Source organism: Vombatus ursinus, unplaced genomic scaffold (genome assembly GCF_900497805.2).
Source record: "Vombatus ursinus unplaced genomic scaffold, bare-nosed wombat genome assembly UNPS02014770.1, whole genome shotgun sequence".
Classification (NCBI taxonomy): domain Eukaryota; kingdom Metazoa; phylum Chordata; class Mammalia; order Diprotodontia; family Vombatidae; genus Vombatus; species Vombatus ursinus.
Window position 1 is genome coordinate 27,962,670 of NW_020954548.1, and position 14,520 is coordinate 27,977,189.

Genomic DNA, 14,520 nt, shown 5'->3' on the forward strand with positions numbered 1-14,520 from the left:
AATCTTAGTTATTATCAACTGTTACTCCCAAAGGGGAAGCTGAAGCTTCATGGCGTAATTGGAAGTGGAGTCTAGGTCTTACGACACCCCTTTCAATGTTCTTTTCACTGCTCCATTCTGGAAAAGTTTGTATTTTTATATAACATAACCCTGTGTAACCTAACAAGGTTTGATGTTTGTGTGCTGTGTTGTAGTTTATTAAAATTAGGATTCCTTGACGATTTGAGGTGAATGACTAGAAATGACTATTTAGTCTAATAATTCTTTAGTTGACATTCCTTAGTGTATAAATGACAGGTGAGAAGAGGGGGTTTTGAAAAGGAGCTTTATCTAAAACTTGTGATCTTAGATTGTTTAAGAGGCATTGAGCATCCCAAGATGACGATTTTGTTGCTATTCCAAGAAATAAATGAAGAGCTCTGTGTTACAGGATTAGGTAATTTCTTTCTTTCTGTTAGTCTGTCTGTCTGTCTGTCTGTCTGTCTCTCTCTCTCTCTCTCTGTGTATACATATATATATATATATATATATATATATATATACACACACACACACACACACACACACACACACACAAAACCACATAATGATGGTGAGGTTTTCCAGTACTCCCTCATATATTAGAAACCACCTTCACTTTGGTTAGGGTCTTAGTCTATGCCATTTCTCTTGAAAATGAGTAGTAAACCTATTGCAGGACAAATCCTTTAAAATAAGAGTTTATTTGACTTTTCAAAACAATTTGCAATTTCATATTTAATTTATCATCAGGAAAGTAATCTCATGTAAGTTAGTATTAAGCACCAAAACCTTTTCTTTTTTTTTGCCATTTTGGATAGAAATGTTTCCAAGATGTATCCGTCACCCTTCTCAACCCTCCTAAATAAAGGGTACGATATCCTTGCTTTACTGACCCAGAATCATTATTTTGAGCACTAGCTATAGTTTTATGTTGAAAAGCACAGTATTGTTGCCCTCAGATGTTATTAAGGAACATAGCTATCTGCTTTTACAATATATGGGCCAAAACCATTCTGAACTTATGTCTGCTTTTTAGAAATCTTCTGTCTTCATAGTTATTATTGGCTATGATTTCTCTATGGTATCAATTTGCTCTCTTTCCACTTGATCATTTGCTATGGGCTAGCAAATAAGATAACCAATTTTATTAGAATATTCTATAAGAGTAAATGGTTTATGATTGTGAACCTGAGTATAGGAAATCAGGGAGGAAATATGAGGAGAGACTGTCATCATTAGTAGCCATCTCCCAAGGCTCGCCTGCAGCCCCAAGACCTTATGTATGGACAGGAAATGTTTTCAAAGGAGATCGTGACTCCGGAACTTTATGTTCTTCATGTGCCAAATGTAAAGTTAGGAGATCTAGCCTCCATGACTCTTGGGATAACCATCACCTACAAGATGGTGAGACTAGAATTGAGATTGAATGGGGAGCTGACTATGGAGAAGGACATTTCAGCAGAAAGAGGATCACTGGCAAAGAGGTTCTAGACATGAATCAAAGTTTTCAAAAAAATGAAGGAAGATTTCATATTAAAAAGTATGAGGTATCTACTACAGTTTGAAGGATTTTTGATGATAGACTGTGTCTGTCCTTTGAGAACCAGTGTAACTACCTTTAGAGGCTCATCACCAGGTTGATTGAAGGAGAGTTGAGTTTTTAGCATAGCAGTTCATGAAGACCATCTATGGAGCATAGTGAGAAATTTTGAATTAGACTTCTGGGAGCCAAGATGGCAGAGTAAGCAGTTAATCACCATAACTCTCCCATATTCACCTCCAAACAACCATAAAATAGCACCCCAAGACAAATCCTGGAACAGCAGAACCAATAAAAAGATGGGGTGAAACAGTCTTTTAGCCAAAGAAACTTAGAAAATTGGTAAGAAAGGTCTGTCTCACTTATGTAAAAGGGGAACGCAGTCCATGATAAGAAGTATCCCAGCAAGCCCTGCTTAGCAAAACAGAGGGAGATACTGAGCCCCTGTGTGGTGGAGCAGGCAAACGCCAACACCAGTCCTTCACTCCCCCTTCCCCGTGTACCTCAGCATAGCCCCCAGTGACTAGACACCAGCACTAGGACGCTGGCTCAGCACCAGGTAAACTGCCAGACCCCCTACAGCCTCCAACAGCACCAGTGAACCCCCATTCCCTCAGCACAGCACCAGACATGAGAGTCCCTCATGGGCCTCAGGGTAACATCAGTGCAGCACTAGATAAACAGCCAGGAACTGCAGCCCTTGGCACAAGAAGCCTGAGATAATGCCCCTTCCACCCCAGGAGCAGAGCTCAAATTTAAAAGAAAGGAAACAGGCCAAAAAAGATGAACAAAAAACAACAAAAGAAGAATCTGACCATAAAAAGTTATTATGGTGATAGGGAAAATCAAGACACAACCTCAGAGGACAATGAAGTCAAAACACCTATGGGCAAAACCCAAAAGAAAAATGGAAGTGGTCTCAAGCCCAGAAAGAACCCATGAAAGGGCTCAAAAAGGAGCTTAAAAATCATGTAAGAGAGGTAGAAGAAAAACTGGGAAAAGAAATGAGAGTGGTGCAAGAGAACTATGAAAAAAGTGTCAACAGCTAGAAAATTGTTTCGCTCCATCTTCTTGTGGGTTCTACCACTCCAGAATTTGTTTTGAGGCATTATTTGAAGTTGTTCAGAGCAGTTTTGGAGAGAGCTCAGGCAAGTCCCTTCCTTTTCTCTGCCATATTACAGTCCCTGCTTTCAAGGAGACAAGTTTTCATTCTCATTTCTTTTAGAGTCACACTTCATACATAATTCAAGGAACTTATTTTGGTTATTAATTAGCAGATTGGTAATGTCACTGCAAAGGATTGGGAGTTAGAAAACCTGAGTTTAACTACCACTTGCTGTTCATGTGACCTTCAGCAATTCACTTCCTCTCTGAGCTTCAGTTCCTCATCTGCAAGGTGAGGAAGTAGCTGGATTAGATGACTTCTAGGGTCCCTTCCAGGTATAAATGTATAGTCTTATTAACATTGCCTGCAGAAAGTAATTATTCGGGCCTGGTCATTCGTTTGATCTATCTTAATTGCTTGGTTCATGTTAGATAGATGACATAGGTTGTCATCACTAATGACTTTTATAAAATACTAATCAATGGACTAAGGGGAAAATGCATTTTTAACCTTTATTAATTTTTCATTTTTACAGGGCGAATATTCTCATTTAGTTTTACTGGCAGCATTTGATTGTGTTGATGATACTAAGCTTATGAAACAAATAGTTATATCGGTGAGTAATAGCTCCATAAATTTTTATAAGTTTATATTCTAAATTAACTAATACCAAAAAAAAATGCGCATTTCCATATACTAAGTAGAATATAAGAGAAGTTTATGTATAAAATCACAGCTCTCTCTTCCATATAGCTTATCTTTCTTTTCATGAATATAAGTGAAAAATGTTTTCAGTGACTTCCTTCCCCTCTGTTTTTAACATCACTATTGCTAGCCTTTCCTTCCTCCCCACTTAAAAAACTTGTCAACTTTTGAATATTATTTGGCTACAGATCCATATATAGTTTTAAATTCTGAATTTAAATAAAAGGATATTCATATACAAAAATCAACACTAATATTCCTTTTCACTTGAATTGGTTAAAAGTCAAAAATGGGAAGAGGTAGCTAGGTAGTGCAGTGGATAGAGCACAGGCCCTGGAGTCAGGAGGACCTGAGTTCAAATCCGGCCTCAGACATATAACACTCATTAGCTATGTAACCCTGAGCAAGTCACTTAACCTCAATTGCCTCACTTTTAAAAAAAAAAAAAAGAAAAGAAATCAAATGGGAAAATAAAGCAAATCTGTCAACCATGAATAGTTTCAGGTTCTTAAATTAATTTTTCAAAAAAAAAAACAAACATTTTTAAGAACGTACTAAGAACCAAGCACTGTGCTTGGCTTTCCAAGTAGCCCTTATATGTGTACTGAACACAGACCCTGTCATCATCTAATTTACTTTTGAGTGAGATACAGACAAAGATTTCCTTTGCTTTTGATGATTATTATTAATTAACTAGAAAATAAGATTTTTAATCTTGGATGAGGTCAAAAAATGTCATTTCTTGTTATTGGTAATTGAGTATTCAGTGGAGTATGACTGTTTTTCCTACCTTTTAAATACTCCTCCTGTCCCCGTCCCCTCCCCAACTATAAACAAGCTTAGTTTTCATGACAAACATCCTAATTTTACAAACTTTTATCCACTTGTTATTTTGGTGAGACTTTTTTTATAATAGCCCATTGCATGTATTTCAGTAACCAAGTTCTAGGAAAAGTTATTCTCCACTGCCTGTTCTTACATTTAAATGTAGCTGCAAATTAACAAAATCCCATCAATAGTCCCAGCATGTAGCATCCTTAGTAATTGTAATTTAAACTGTGGTCATGGTGAATGAAGATTATTTCTTGAATTTAGAAAAGTCCTTTGTGTTGTTCAGTAAGCTACAAGAGAATTGATCTGTAATGTTCTTTACATAGGAGATACCTAGGGAATCCTGGCTTTGTTTTAAATATTTTATTTATTTAATGAGGAATTAAACTTACACTTACTTTCTTTCACTGTTAAAATCACAAGCCCAATTATATATTCAGAACACAAACAAATGATTGCAATTTGATTTTGATTATTCATGTATTCTTGTAGGAAATCATCAATTCCCTGCCAAATATAGTGAATAATAAATATGGAAGAAAAGTTCTGTTGTATTTACTAAGCCCTAGAGATCCTGCACACCTTGTACCAGAAATCATTGAAGTTCTGCAGAGGGGTGATGGAAATGCACATAGGTAATTTGGGTAACATTTTCTATATTTAAAGCCTGAAGACTAGTCTAAATTATTTTCCCTTCTTTATCTGTGTTGTCCAGATTTATTCTTTGTTTTTTGAACTGGAGTATGCTTATCAGCAATTTTCTCTGAAATTGCGCATGTACAGCTTCACCTTTAAGCTGTCGAATGGATTCGTAATGTTTTTATGACACAGAAATAAACATTTAGGTGACATGCCTTCCATATGGTAGTCTTTAGAGCAAATATGTCTCTTGCTCAGTTTTCCTAGGTACCTTATTATTTTCACTCTGCTTGTCTCTTTCCATTGAATTCCAAATGTTTTCAGAAAACCTCCCCTTTACCCATTATCTCTACCTGTTGAAGTCCTTCCTAGTTCAGTTCAGATGTTTTCTTTCATTTATATAGACTGAAGTAATTCTTCCTCGGTATCTTTCTCAGAAGGTAGCATGGCACCTTGTACTTAGTAGGTGCTTAATAAATATTTGTTGGATCTTTTAATTTGTAAAAAAGTTTTGATGAGAACTTTTGCCGTAAACTTAGTCAGGAAAATTGCTTTTTCTAAACCAAAATGATTCTGGAAAACCTGGCATATATTACAAATATTTGCCTTACTGTAAAATTTTATGCTGCTTTTCCTGAGTTCCAGAATTCACCATTTTATGCCCTACTTTCTTTGGAAATATTTTATTTCCCTACCCCCCCCCCCCCAAACTCTTATGTTGTAATACAAAAAACTTTGCACAAGCACCCTAAGTCGAGAATTGGTAGGGACGCAGTAGCTGTTTAGTCCAACTCCCTCACTTAGAGTTGTGAGAAGTGAGGTCTGGAAAGGCTAGCTGACATACTCAAGCAAGAAATGCTCAGGACAACTTTGTTAAACCAGATTATTGATCTGGAGTTAGAGACGACCGTAAGAATGAATGCCCTACCTGGCCATTTCATCTGGCTTTTATATTTTCTCAGATGCTACCTTGTGTGGTTCTGTTTCCAGATGTACACTCCCCCAAGGGTCAGTGTGCACTGGATTTGGAGTCAGGAGGCTTGGGTTCAGATGCTGCCTTTGTCATTACCTGTGTGACATCGTTCAAGTCATTTACCTTCTCTGAGCCTCTGGTTTCTCATCTATCAAATGAGGAAGTTGGACAAGATTGCCTCTGAGGCCCCTTCCGACTTTTAAATGTTCTCCCTCTGTCATGCACAGGGATCAGGAAACCAGAGTAGAGGCAGCACATATTGAAGAAACGTGTCTCAGGCATTCCAGGTAGCTAGAGAGACAAGTAGATAACCTGTTTCCAGGTGTGTTTGTTTTTTAAAGCCCAAATGAGGAACATAAAAGGAAGGTATTGATTATATAAAATCGGGCTTTAATGAAGAAGATTCATAATCTTTATTTTCTTTTCAAAGATCATATAAAGTTCCAGGGTTCTGAACATGCTGAAATTTACCTATCCTATTATATCCTAGCAGATTTCACTGGAGTTCTGTTTGAGTGCATTACCTAAAGCAAAGTGCCTGCAACAATAAAACCATCATCTCTCCTTTGTTCTCTCTTCTGACAGTAAGAAAGATAGTATAATCCGCCATAAGGAGCTCTTGGAGTCTATTTCCCCGGCCCTGTTAAGCTACATGCAGGAGCATGTCCAGAAATTGATGACAGACAAATCGACATGTATATTTGTCGTTAATGTCCTGGGATCTGCTGTTGGAGATATTCAGCCCACTCTGGATACCATTGCCAAATTAGCTGCTCCTGAAATGATTCCTGGTGGCAAAGATGGAGAGGTAAAACATCAAATTATGAAACAATCAGAAGAAGCTTACTTGATTTTCAAAATCCCAAGTCGGCCGAGATCAGTACAATAAAACAAACAAAAGTTACAACATTTTCTTTTGTGAACCGACCACACATAAGGCAGAATTTTACAGAACAATATATCACAATCCTGATTTGTAATATCTCACATACAACCCCTTCTTTCTGATACTGCCACCATCCTAGTACAGGCCCTCACGACCTTGTACTTGGACTATTGCAATAGTCTGCAGACTGATTACAAGTCTCTCCATACTCCCAATTCATCCTCTCAGCTTTCAAAATGATTTTCCTAAGTTGCAAATCTTACAGATTCCTCTGTTTGGTGTTCAGAGCCTTTCTCGAACCTTTTCAATCTTCTTATACCCTACATCCTCCCATGTAGACGCTATGATTCAGTAATACTGGCCTTGCCTATGCTGTTGTTCACACAAGGGCCCTCTCCCCTCCCCCCACGCTCACCATCCCATCTCCCAACTCTGGCATTTTCTTTGGCTGTCCCCCAGTCCTGGAGTGCTCTGCCTCATCATCTCTGTCTGCTGGCTTCCTTCAGGTCCCAGCTGAAAACCAGCCTTCTACAGGAAACTGTTTTTGATCCGCCTTGATTATAATGCCATCCCTCTTTTGATTATTTCCAGCTAATCTTGTATATAGCTTGATTGCACATAGTTGTTTGCATGTTGTCTCCCCATTAGTCTCTGAGCTCCTTGAGAGCAGAGACTATCTTGTGCCTTTCTTTGTATCTCTAGCACTTAGCACAGTTGCTTGGCACATAGTAGGTGCTTAACAAATGTTTGTTGACTGATTGTCAATATAATTCTAAAATGTTATTGTAAAATGGTTCCTACAAAAACAGCCAAGAGTACTTTAGCATGTGTGGTAATGTACCTTCAAGTACCTAACTGCCTTCTGATAGTCCTGTTGTCTTCAAATACACAGATGACTCATAGTATGGAAATTATTATAGGTATAGTGGATACTCTTATTCTATTCTACATTGTTGCAGCTTACTTAGCCTTTATCTAAGTAGTGCTGAGCCATATGCCAAGTCACGGATGAAAACCACTTCTTAAGTTAATAACTTTATGATTTCTTTGTAGCTCCACATGGCAGAACATCCAGCTGGACATCTAGTTCTGAAATGGTTAATAGAACAAGATGAAAAAAGGAAAGAAAATGGAAGAGAGGGTAAGCTATGAAAATTGAGCTTTTCTTAGAGATTTTGTAGAAATTCATCAATTTCCAGCTGACATACCTTAAATTATGTTGTTAGAATGACCATATTTTAAATTTTAAGCTGAAGTGGAATTACTCTCCCTATTTTCACTCTTGAGATCTAGGCAAACTGGCCTTCTTTATTTTCCTCATACATAACCTTCCATCTCGTGTCTCTATACCTTTGCAGTTCCTATCTCTCATCCCTGGAATGCACTTCTTCCTTACCTCAGCCTCATAAAAACTCTTGTCTTCCTTTAAGACACAGCTCAGACACCCTCCTCCCCCAACTGCTAGTGCCCTCCCTCCCAAACAACCTTGTATTTAATTAACTACTTTTTATTTGTTTTTTTTCCCCTCTCTTCAGTATAATATATGTAATTGTTGTTTTCTCCCATTACAACATAGGATGTTTGTGAGTAGGAATTGTTCATTCTTTCTGTTGGTATCCTTAGAACCTAACACAATGCCTGGTATTCAGTAGTCACTTAAAAATACTTGATTAATAGTTTTTTATACTGTGTCAGACCATTAAATGATACCCCAAAAATGCATGTATGGCCTTGTCTCATATCTGTGAGTGTTCTGTATACTTTATTGTGACTGTTGTTAATTGTTCCTAAATACCACTTGAGAGTTGAAGCATATCGACCAAAAAGTTAACAGTATCAAGTAGTAATTATTTTAAAATAGAGTCCAGGGACCATTTCATACGGAAAGTGCCTAAGAACTTTATTGCTATCACATCATTGCAGATTTTTCATAGAATTTTCTTTTGGTAAAGTTTACTGACTAATTTTAAATCTGTCATTATAGGTTCTTTTGCAAAAACATTGGTAGAGCATGTTGGTGTCAAGAAATTGAAGACCTGGGCAGGAGTTAATCGGGGTGCTATTGTTCTTTCTCGGTAAATATTATTTCTTGGGATCCATCTTGGTCCCCAAAGCTGTGGTTCTGTTCTTATTGACAGATTCTCTTTCATGTTAACAACAGATGAGAGAATGCACACATGCATGCAAACAGAGAAACAGATATTTGTTTTTTAATGATAGTTTTAAACTTTTATTTACTAAGTTTAATAATCAAGGAAGGCTCCGTTCTCACTTCCCAGCACTCCATACTTTTCTCAAGATATTAATGACATCCACAAGTACATTGCATGTTAAAAAGCAAACAAGTCCTCTTCTCCTTCCCTCTCTAAGCCCCTTTTTTAAAGAATGTTGATGAAGGATTCATTTCTTTTTAAAAATGAGAAAATCATAGTTGAAATGAAGACTGTTTTTAGATATTATGCATTGAGTTTATAATGTATAGGTCGCATAATTATTTAAACCAAATTGAATTATTTAAACCAACATTGAAACAAGTAAAAAACCAATAGCTGTGAATTTTGTCTAATTAAGTTTTTGTTGGACTTTTGTAATAAGTATCACATGTAGACTAGGCTTTCTGGGGTCTCTCCACATGCAGCCATCTGGACTGTTTTTCTCTCCATTTGTATTTTTCCTTCAGCACACATATTATCCTCTTGTCCCTGAATATAGGTAATAAATTGTAATCAAGATTGTCCATCAGTGAGGCAGGTAGATGGTACAGTGGCTAGAGCACTGGCCGAGACACAGTTAAAATAGAGCCTGGTTTATTTTAGTGTTCTTTTATTTATTTGTTATGGGATTTGTCATTTCATTAATGGAGAATGCATCTGGTGAAGAAATCCCCCCTAGCAGTTCAAATCAGCATCTACTTTTGCTCAGAGTCACACAGCCAGTATGTGTCACATGTAAGACTTGAACTCAGATCTTCCTGACCCAAGGCCATCTCTCTTTCCACTATACTACACTGCTTCTTGTTTGGTTTTTTTATTTGGTTTTTTTTTGTTTGTTTGTTTTTAATTCTGAATTTCAAACACGTTTCAAATAAGCTTGGTTAGAATCTGCCATTAGGAATTACACTGCAAAAAAAAAAAAAAAAAAGACTGCCATTAAGGAATTGCACTCAGCTCTCCATTATCTGAGTAAAGCTGGAAGACAATATTATCTGTTCCAACTCCCAAGTTTGACAAATAAGTAAACTGAAGCTCAGGGAAGTGATATGACTGAACTAAATCTTCAGAGTGTCAGAACCCAAATCTAATTTTTCTGTCCATTCCCATTCTAAACAATGGATGATACAAGGATCATTTATATTTTGGTTTTGTAATGCAATATATAACTACTAGTTATTTTTACCTTTATGTTTACATTTTGCCAAAATTCAAATTCATTTTCCGGTTTTTGAGCACGTACTATGTACCATAAGTGGGCATGCGCCAGAAGCTTACTATTGTCTAGAGAAAGGTAGCCTGGAACTGATATTATCAGAACCTGATCCACAATGAGATATAACTTTAATGCGTATGGAGATAACAGGGTTTTTACAATTTTATGACTCTTTAACCAAAACATGAGAAATAAAACATCAGAATTGGACTGAATGGCAAGTTACAAACAAAATTCTGAAGTCATTGTGCTAAAGGTTGCATTCGATCTATCTTTTATACCAGTTTGAATAGTTAAGCATCATAGGGCTCAAATGAAATAATGCCTGTAAACACCTTGCAAACCTTAAAAAATTACATAAATGCTATTTTTATTCTTCTTCATGATGGTGTTTTTGGGAAATGAATTATGAATTACCTTTTTATCTTGTCCCTTTTGCCTATCTTTCTTCTTTTTCCATTAGCTTTGTAAGTAAAGTGATCCTAATGCAAAAATCTTTGTGTCAAATAAGTTTTCCCCATCTGTGGTACTCATGCTAAGCCAAACCTAAGTGTTTCAAAGCCATGGTTAACAATCCTATTGTAGGAATTTGAGCTGTGAGTAAATTTAGAGTTCATCCAGTCCAACTCTCTTCTCTTACAAAAGAGGAAATTTAGACACAGAGAGGGAAAGTGATTTGCCCAAGGTCACAGAATAATATGTAGCAAAACCAGGGTGTAAGGCAAGTCTCCAAATCCACTGGAATGATATCTGGTAGATAGACCAGTCATTGAAGAATAAAAGGATTGTCGTGTAGCCTTATCACTATGCCTTATATTGCTGGACTTTGAATTATACTTTTGCATACCTGTGTTACAGTTCGGGTTCTCCAAATCTGTGTGTAAATAGAGATAACTGATTTCTAGTCTATTTAATATATGAAATGTGGCAAAAATACTAATATGGATTATAAAGTCCCAAAGGATAAGGGTCTGTGTTAAATATAGTTAATGCCTATATTTTCACGTTGTCATTCTTTTTTCCCTGGAGCTTAGCCTTATCTCCTTTACTCACTTGTCTTTCCCTCTAACTATTGCCCACCAATTTCTGAATATGTTTAGGCCACTCTTAACTAACCCTTCACTTTATTGCCTGCCACATTAGTTATGTTTCTTTAGTGACCGTAACTAATGTACTATGGCTCCGTTTTAGGTCAGTGACCTGCCTTTTGGCCATGTAAGCTATATATTTATTTGCTTCTTGTTTTCCTGATTCAGTGATTTTATTATGTCTCAGCTAAATTTTTGCCCTGACATACAGGGATATACAGTAACATTTTTTTTCTTCCTTATTGATATAATGATGTTTTAATTCTTAGTAGGGCCAAAGACTTGGAAAGACACTTAGACTTAGCAGTTTATCCCTTGCAGTTACTTTTCAAGATGATTAAAAATACACTAGACTTGGGAAAAGTTAGCACTTTTTATTGTCATCCAAAAAAATCAAAAGAATACTGAAAACCCACAGGGCAGTGTTCTGTATGTTAACCTTTAACCACTTCCTACAGCAAAATAAAGGCAGTCATAGGATACTAGTGACTCATGGCAGCCATACATTGCAGTATAGTGATACAGAGAGACTAGCCAAGACATAACCATTTTGTATTAGTCAAAACTCAGTGAAAACATCTTCAGGTTGTGCCTCCCCCACCCCCCAGTTTCTTCCCATTCTTAGCCTCTTACTTGCCCTTCTTGTATATTTGTTAATTTACCATTCATTCAGAAACTTCACTGAGCACCACAGGATTGCGGAACAAAGCAAAACGAGGCCTTTCCTTTTGTGCTGAAAAATACAGTAAAGGAGACAAGATAACTTATGTGAAAACCAGTCTCACATCATTATCCAACAGTGCACATGGGCAGTCTGTATAAATGTGAAGTCACCCTGAGAATGCTTTCGCTTGAGCACTTTTTCGGAAAAAAAACCATAAATATCTGTTTGTGGTTTTAGAGTTTAATGCTTGGGGAAATACTAGAATTCGTCTTTATTGAGTTCTTAGCAGTCCTTTAATGAATTGTCAGTATAGCCACAGATCTTAAAAACCAAATGGGTTTCCTTAAGGAGGCTGTGTGGTACAATAGAAAAGGTACTGAACCTGGTGTCATGGAACCTGTGTTTTTATAATGTCTCTGCCATTTTATACATGTGTGACCTTGGGCAAGTCACTTAAACTCTCTGGGCCTCAGTTTTCTCATGTAAAATTGAGGGGGTTAGATTAAGTGACAGCTCTGGGTATCTGACTTAGGAATTTTGTCACTTGACCTTAAGGAGGTCATTTGAAATTTCATTAACTTTTTTTTTCCCCTTTTTTATGCAGTCTTCTCCAAAGCCCTGATCCGGAAGTGGTAAATAAAGTTAAATCTGGACTAAAAAGCCTCATCCCCACATTGGAAAAAGAGGAAAACAACAAAGGCGTGACTGCTTTACTTGAGAAACTAAAAGCTTAAGTGGAAAATAATAACAAAGAATGAGAATGAATCACTTTTCCTGCTGATTCAGGTGAAGGTTACCATCTAGTTTGGTCTTTGGGGGGAGCCTATTATATAATATATATAAAAATGTTTTTTGTAGAAATATCTATTTCCAAAATAAATAGTTTCTAAAATATAAATTGTCTTCTTTCTGTACCAGATTCTTCAGGTATGTATTTGTTTAAATGGTTATTCATTGGTATCAGCAAATCCTGAGCATCTACCAGCATCTTCATAAGAGTTTGTGGGGAGTAAAAGCAGTTTAATGCATGACCCTCTACGACTTCACAGACTAAAATAACAAAAAGCACAATTTAGTACTTAATCAAAAAAGAAACATTTATTAATTGCTTTGTACTATTGGACACTGTAGATACAAAGGGAGAAATCAAAGTCTCTGCCCTCAAGGAACTGGCACCCTTTCAGAAACAACATGTACAGTCATCTCCAACATTCACAGGCTACACGTTTTGCAGTTTTGATTATTCACGGGTCATTGATAATTAAATGGCAATTTTTTGAGATTTGTGGCATACTTTGGAAAATTGCAGACAATGAACATAGATAAAGAAAACTAAAAAATAATAGTCAAATGAACAAATAACTCTATTTTATCATTTACTACCATGAGTATACATACATAAATTTATTATAAACTTTTAAATTTTGTTAATAGTTTCAGTGCACTAAAGAACTATGGGCTAAGCACTCTCTTTGGGAATGCTTCCCCTTTGCCTGTACCATCCAGACTCAGTCACATGATTTTCTCCCATAATGATGTTGGTATGTTCTTTTCATAAGAAAAGGAAAAATAAATAAATAAAAAGAATGAAATCCGTGAAGCAATTGCTGCAGCTATACCAGCCACTCCGCATAGTGTGAAAGATACTGCTCTCTCTTGCATAGAAACTGCAACTTTTTTATGGGTATACTGTGTTGTTTTACTTGTTTTGTGTGTTAAATATGATCAGAATTATTAATAAAGGTTTAGGGTGGGACCTAGAGTTATTCCCAGTTTTTCATATTTACAGGAGTCTTGTGTCCTTAACCCCCAGGAAGGTCGAGGGATGACTGTATATGTATAAATATATACAAAGGAAACACAGTGTGCTTAAGAGAGGGAAAGGCAATAATAACTGGAGGCTCTGAGAGGCAAGGATCAGGAAAGACCACTAGGAAAAGGAAGCCAGGAATTCTGCGAGTTAGGAGCGCAATGAGGAGAGCACATTTCAGACATGGTGGACACTAGTGTGAAAGCAAGGAAATGAGTGTTTTCCTGCCCTGTAAGAGGAGCAGTAAAGCCATTGTGACTGGGCTAAAGAGTGTGCAAAGAGGAAAAGATACATAATAAGTTTGAAAAGATAAATTAAACCAGGTTATGAAGAGCTTTAATGCTCGAGATCATCTTGTTCATCTCCATCTTTTATAGAAGAGGCAGGTGAAGGGATTTTTACCTAAAGTTACAAAGATGCTGAGTTCCAGGGCCAAGTTGTCTGATTCTAAATCCAGCATTACCTTATATAAGACCTTTATGTCACAAAGTATTAATAGATGCAAGACCCTGGAAAGCACAGCACCTTGTGCTTAGTTGGCACTTAATTATTTTTTTGTTTGTTTAGTACTTTATTTTTCCCCAATTACATATGAAAACAGTTTTTAACACTTATTTTTAAAACTTTGAATTTCAAATTCTCTCTCTTCCTCCCTCCACCCTTCTGAGGTTATATATATTTAGTCATGCGAAACTATTTCCATATTAGTCATGTTGTAAAAAAAAAAAAAAAACTCAAGAAAAATAAAGTTTAAAAAGTACACTTACATCTGTATTCAGACACCATCAGTTCTTTCTGTGGGGATGGGATAGCATTTTTCGTTAAGTCCTTC

The 14,520-nt window shown here is 36.6% G+C and overlaps 1 protein-coding gene across 1 annotated transcript in view; it reads left to right on the top strand.

Annotated features, from left to right (window-relative positions):
* PUM3 (pumilio RNA binding family member 3) overlaps positions 1-12,776 on the top strand; it is a 37,236-nt gene extending 24,460 nt beyond the window's left edge. The window contains exons 13-18 of the mRNA XM_027863295.1: positions 3,202-3,282; positions 4,695-4,837; positions 6,400-6,622; positions 7,754-7,841; positions 8,685-8,775; positions 12,483-12,776. Of these exons, the coding sequence (XP_027719096.1) occupies positions 3,202-3,282; positions 4,695-4,837; positions 6,400-6,622; positions 7,754-7,841; positions 8,685-8,775; positions 12,483-12,612 (756 nt within the window). The 3' untranslated portion in view covers positions 12,613-12,776. The remainder of the gene's footprint in view (positions 1-3,201; positions 3,283-4,694; positions 4,838-6,399; positions 6,623-7,753; positions 7,842-8,684; positions 8,776-12,482) is intronic.
* The last annotated feature ends 1,744 nt before the right edge of the window (positions 12,777-14,520 follow it).